The sequence below is a fragment of the Neodiprion fabricii genome, chromosome 5, assembly GCF_021155785.1.
Source record: "Neodiprion fabricii isolate iyNeoFabr1 chromosome 5, iyNeoFabr1.1, whole genome shotgun sequence".
NCBI classification, from domain to species: Eukaryota; Metazoa; Arthropoda; class Insecta; order Hymenoptera; family Diprionidae; genus Neodiprion; species Neodiprion fabricii.
The window spans coordinates 14,446,735-14,449,116 of record NC_060243.1 but is presented as its reverse complement, the minus strand read 5'-3'; the positions used below and the strand labels follow the sequence as shown (position 1 = coordinate 14,449,116).

Sequence of the window (2,382 nt, the reverse complement as noted above, 5' to 3'; positions counted from 1 at the left end):
TTTGCACTCGCGTGAATATTTCTGCCGGTTTCTCGCGATTCTTTTCCCGCGCCCGCGCGCCACGCCGAGTGTGCCCTTAGCGCGCTGAGAAATCGACTCCAAATCTTTTCGCCGCGCTTATTATTCGCTCCCACCGCAAAGGCGGAGACTCCAAGTGGTAGTGCGCGCATAAAATTTATTGCTGCTTTTCACGAGTGTCCGCGTGTTTTCCTCACCGCTCGCGCAAGGCTGAGCACCCAGAGACGTTGTGCTGCGTGAGTGAATTCATAGACACCTTGAGTGCTTAATCAGTGAGTGAAACCCCTCTCGTGCTGCAGTGCGAAGCACACGCGAATGATATACCAGGACGCTATGGAAGACTCAGGAACAGGACCGGGAGAAGACCAAGAACCGAGCCAAGGAGAGTCAACGCTAAACGAAATGCAGGGTGATCAACCGCCGGCCCTGACGCCGAACCCCGTAAGGCTCAGGGTGCCGCCATTTTGCCCCGAACGACCAGCGCTCTGGTTCGCGCAACAGGAAGCGCAATTTCGAACGCAGGGTATTGTAACGGAAATCGGCCGATACTACCACACGATATCGAACATACCAACGCGTTACGCCGCGGAGGTAGAAAATCTTATCGTCACGCCCCCGGTAACCCTTCCGTACCAAGCGCTAAAAATAGCATTGATCGCGCGTTTTTCTCAATCGAGAGAAGCAAAAATTTTACAGCTCCTCGACCGCGAAAGCCTTGGTGACCGCACACCATCAGCGCATTTACGCCATCTGCGTAGCCTCGTCCCTGACATAGACGAGGAAATTCTTAAAGCGCGCTGGCTATCACATCTCCCCGAAAATATTAGAATTTGCCTCGTGGCACAAAACAAATTAACGCTCACCGAGCTAAGCGAGACAGCCGATCGCGTACACGAGCAAGTAAACAAAGGCAATAATGTTTCGGCGGTATCAAGCCTCGAAGCTCAAATAGCCGCACTCACACGTAAAGTCGAACAGCTATCAAACCAAGGCCGCCGCAATCAAAACAAAACGAGCAAGAAAAAAGAACGCTCGCGTAGCCGTTCACGCAGCAAGTCGAGTACACGCGGACTCTCACCAACATCGAACATATGTTGTTACCACAAGAAATTCGGCAATTCCGCGAAGAAGTGCTTCCCAGCGGGATGTAAATTTCCGGGAAACGCCAGCGGGAGTCGTTAATGGCTGAAACCGATTCCCTCGCGCAACCCAGCCGCCTTTTCGTAAAAGACAGACCCACTGGAACGCAATTTTTGGTGGACACGGGATCTGATCTCTCGGTAATCCCCCCCGGAGGAGCCCCCGCGCGGAAAGCAAGGACAGGTTATCAATTACGCGCCGCAAACGGCTCGCCTATTGACACCTTCGGCTGGACCACAATGACACTCGACCTCAGTTTACGCAGAGACCTGTCATGGCGTTTCGTCGTGGCAGACGTCACGCGTCCCTTAATCGGCGCAGATTTCCTGAGCCACTTCGGGATTGCGGTAGATTTAAAAGGCCGCCGCCTTATCGACACCACGACAACGCTCACATCGCTAGGCTCGATCGCGCACATCGATCACGCCTCGGTCAAGGTCATCTCTTGCGACAACTCGCCGCAATTCGAAAAAATAATCGCCGAGTTCCCCGATATCGTTAAACCAGACGGAGCCGTCCGTGACGTTAAACACAACACGTATCATTACATAAAAACGATCGACGGACCTCCAGTCTCGAGTAAAGCACGTCGTCTCGCGTCGGATCGTTTGAAAATCGCGAAAGAGGAGTTCGAGAGATTAATTAAGCTGGGCATCGCGCGCCGCTCCGACAGCCCCTGGTCGTCTCCTCTCCACCTCGTGCCCAAGAAATCCGGCGAATGGCGCCCGTGCGGTGACTACCGTCGTCTCAACGCTCGCACGACGCCCGATAGCTACCCCGTACGTTATCTGGAAGATTTTTGCGCGAACTGTCACGGTTGCCAAATATTTTCCGTCATCGATCTCGTGCGCGCATTCAACCAAATACCCGTCGCGCCCGAAGACGTCCCGAAGACCGCGATCATCACTCCGTTTGGTCTCTTCGAATTCCCGTTCATGACATTCGGACTTCGAAACGCCGCGCAAACCTTCCAACGGTTCATGGACGACGTCACCCGTGATCTCCCATTCGTGTTCGTGTACATCGATGACATTTTCGTCGCCTCGCGAGACGCGCAACAACACCGAGAACATCTCCGCATCGTGTTCGAACGCCTCCGACGGTACGGACTCGTCATAAACGCCGCGAAATCGTGTCTCGGTCAAACAGAAGTAAAATTCCTCGGTCACGCAGTCAACGTACAAGGCATTAAACCGCTACCTGAACGCGTCGACGCGATCACCA

The 2,382-nt window shown here is 53.8% G+C and overlaps 1 protein-coding gene across 1 annotated transcript; it reads left to right on the top strand.

The window, feature by feature from the left end:
* Positions 1-351: 351 nt before the first annotated feature.
* On the top strand, positions 352-1,200 carry LOC124181973. Its single transcript, XM_046568745.1, has one exon. The coding sequence runs from the start codon at positions 352-354 to the stop codon at positions 1,198-1,200; it is 849 nt and encodes a 282-aa protein (XP_046424701.1).
* The last annotated feature ends 1,182 nt before the right edge of the window (positions 1,201-2,382 follow it).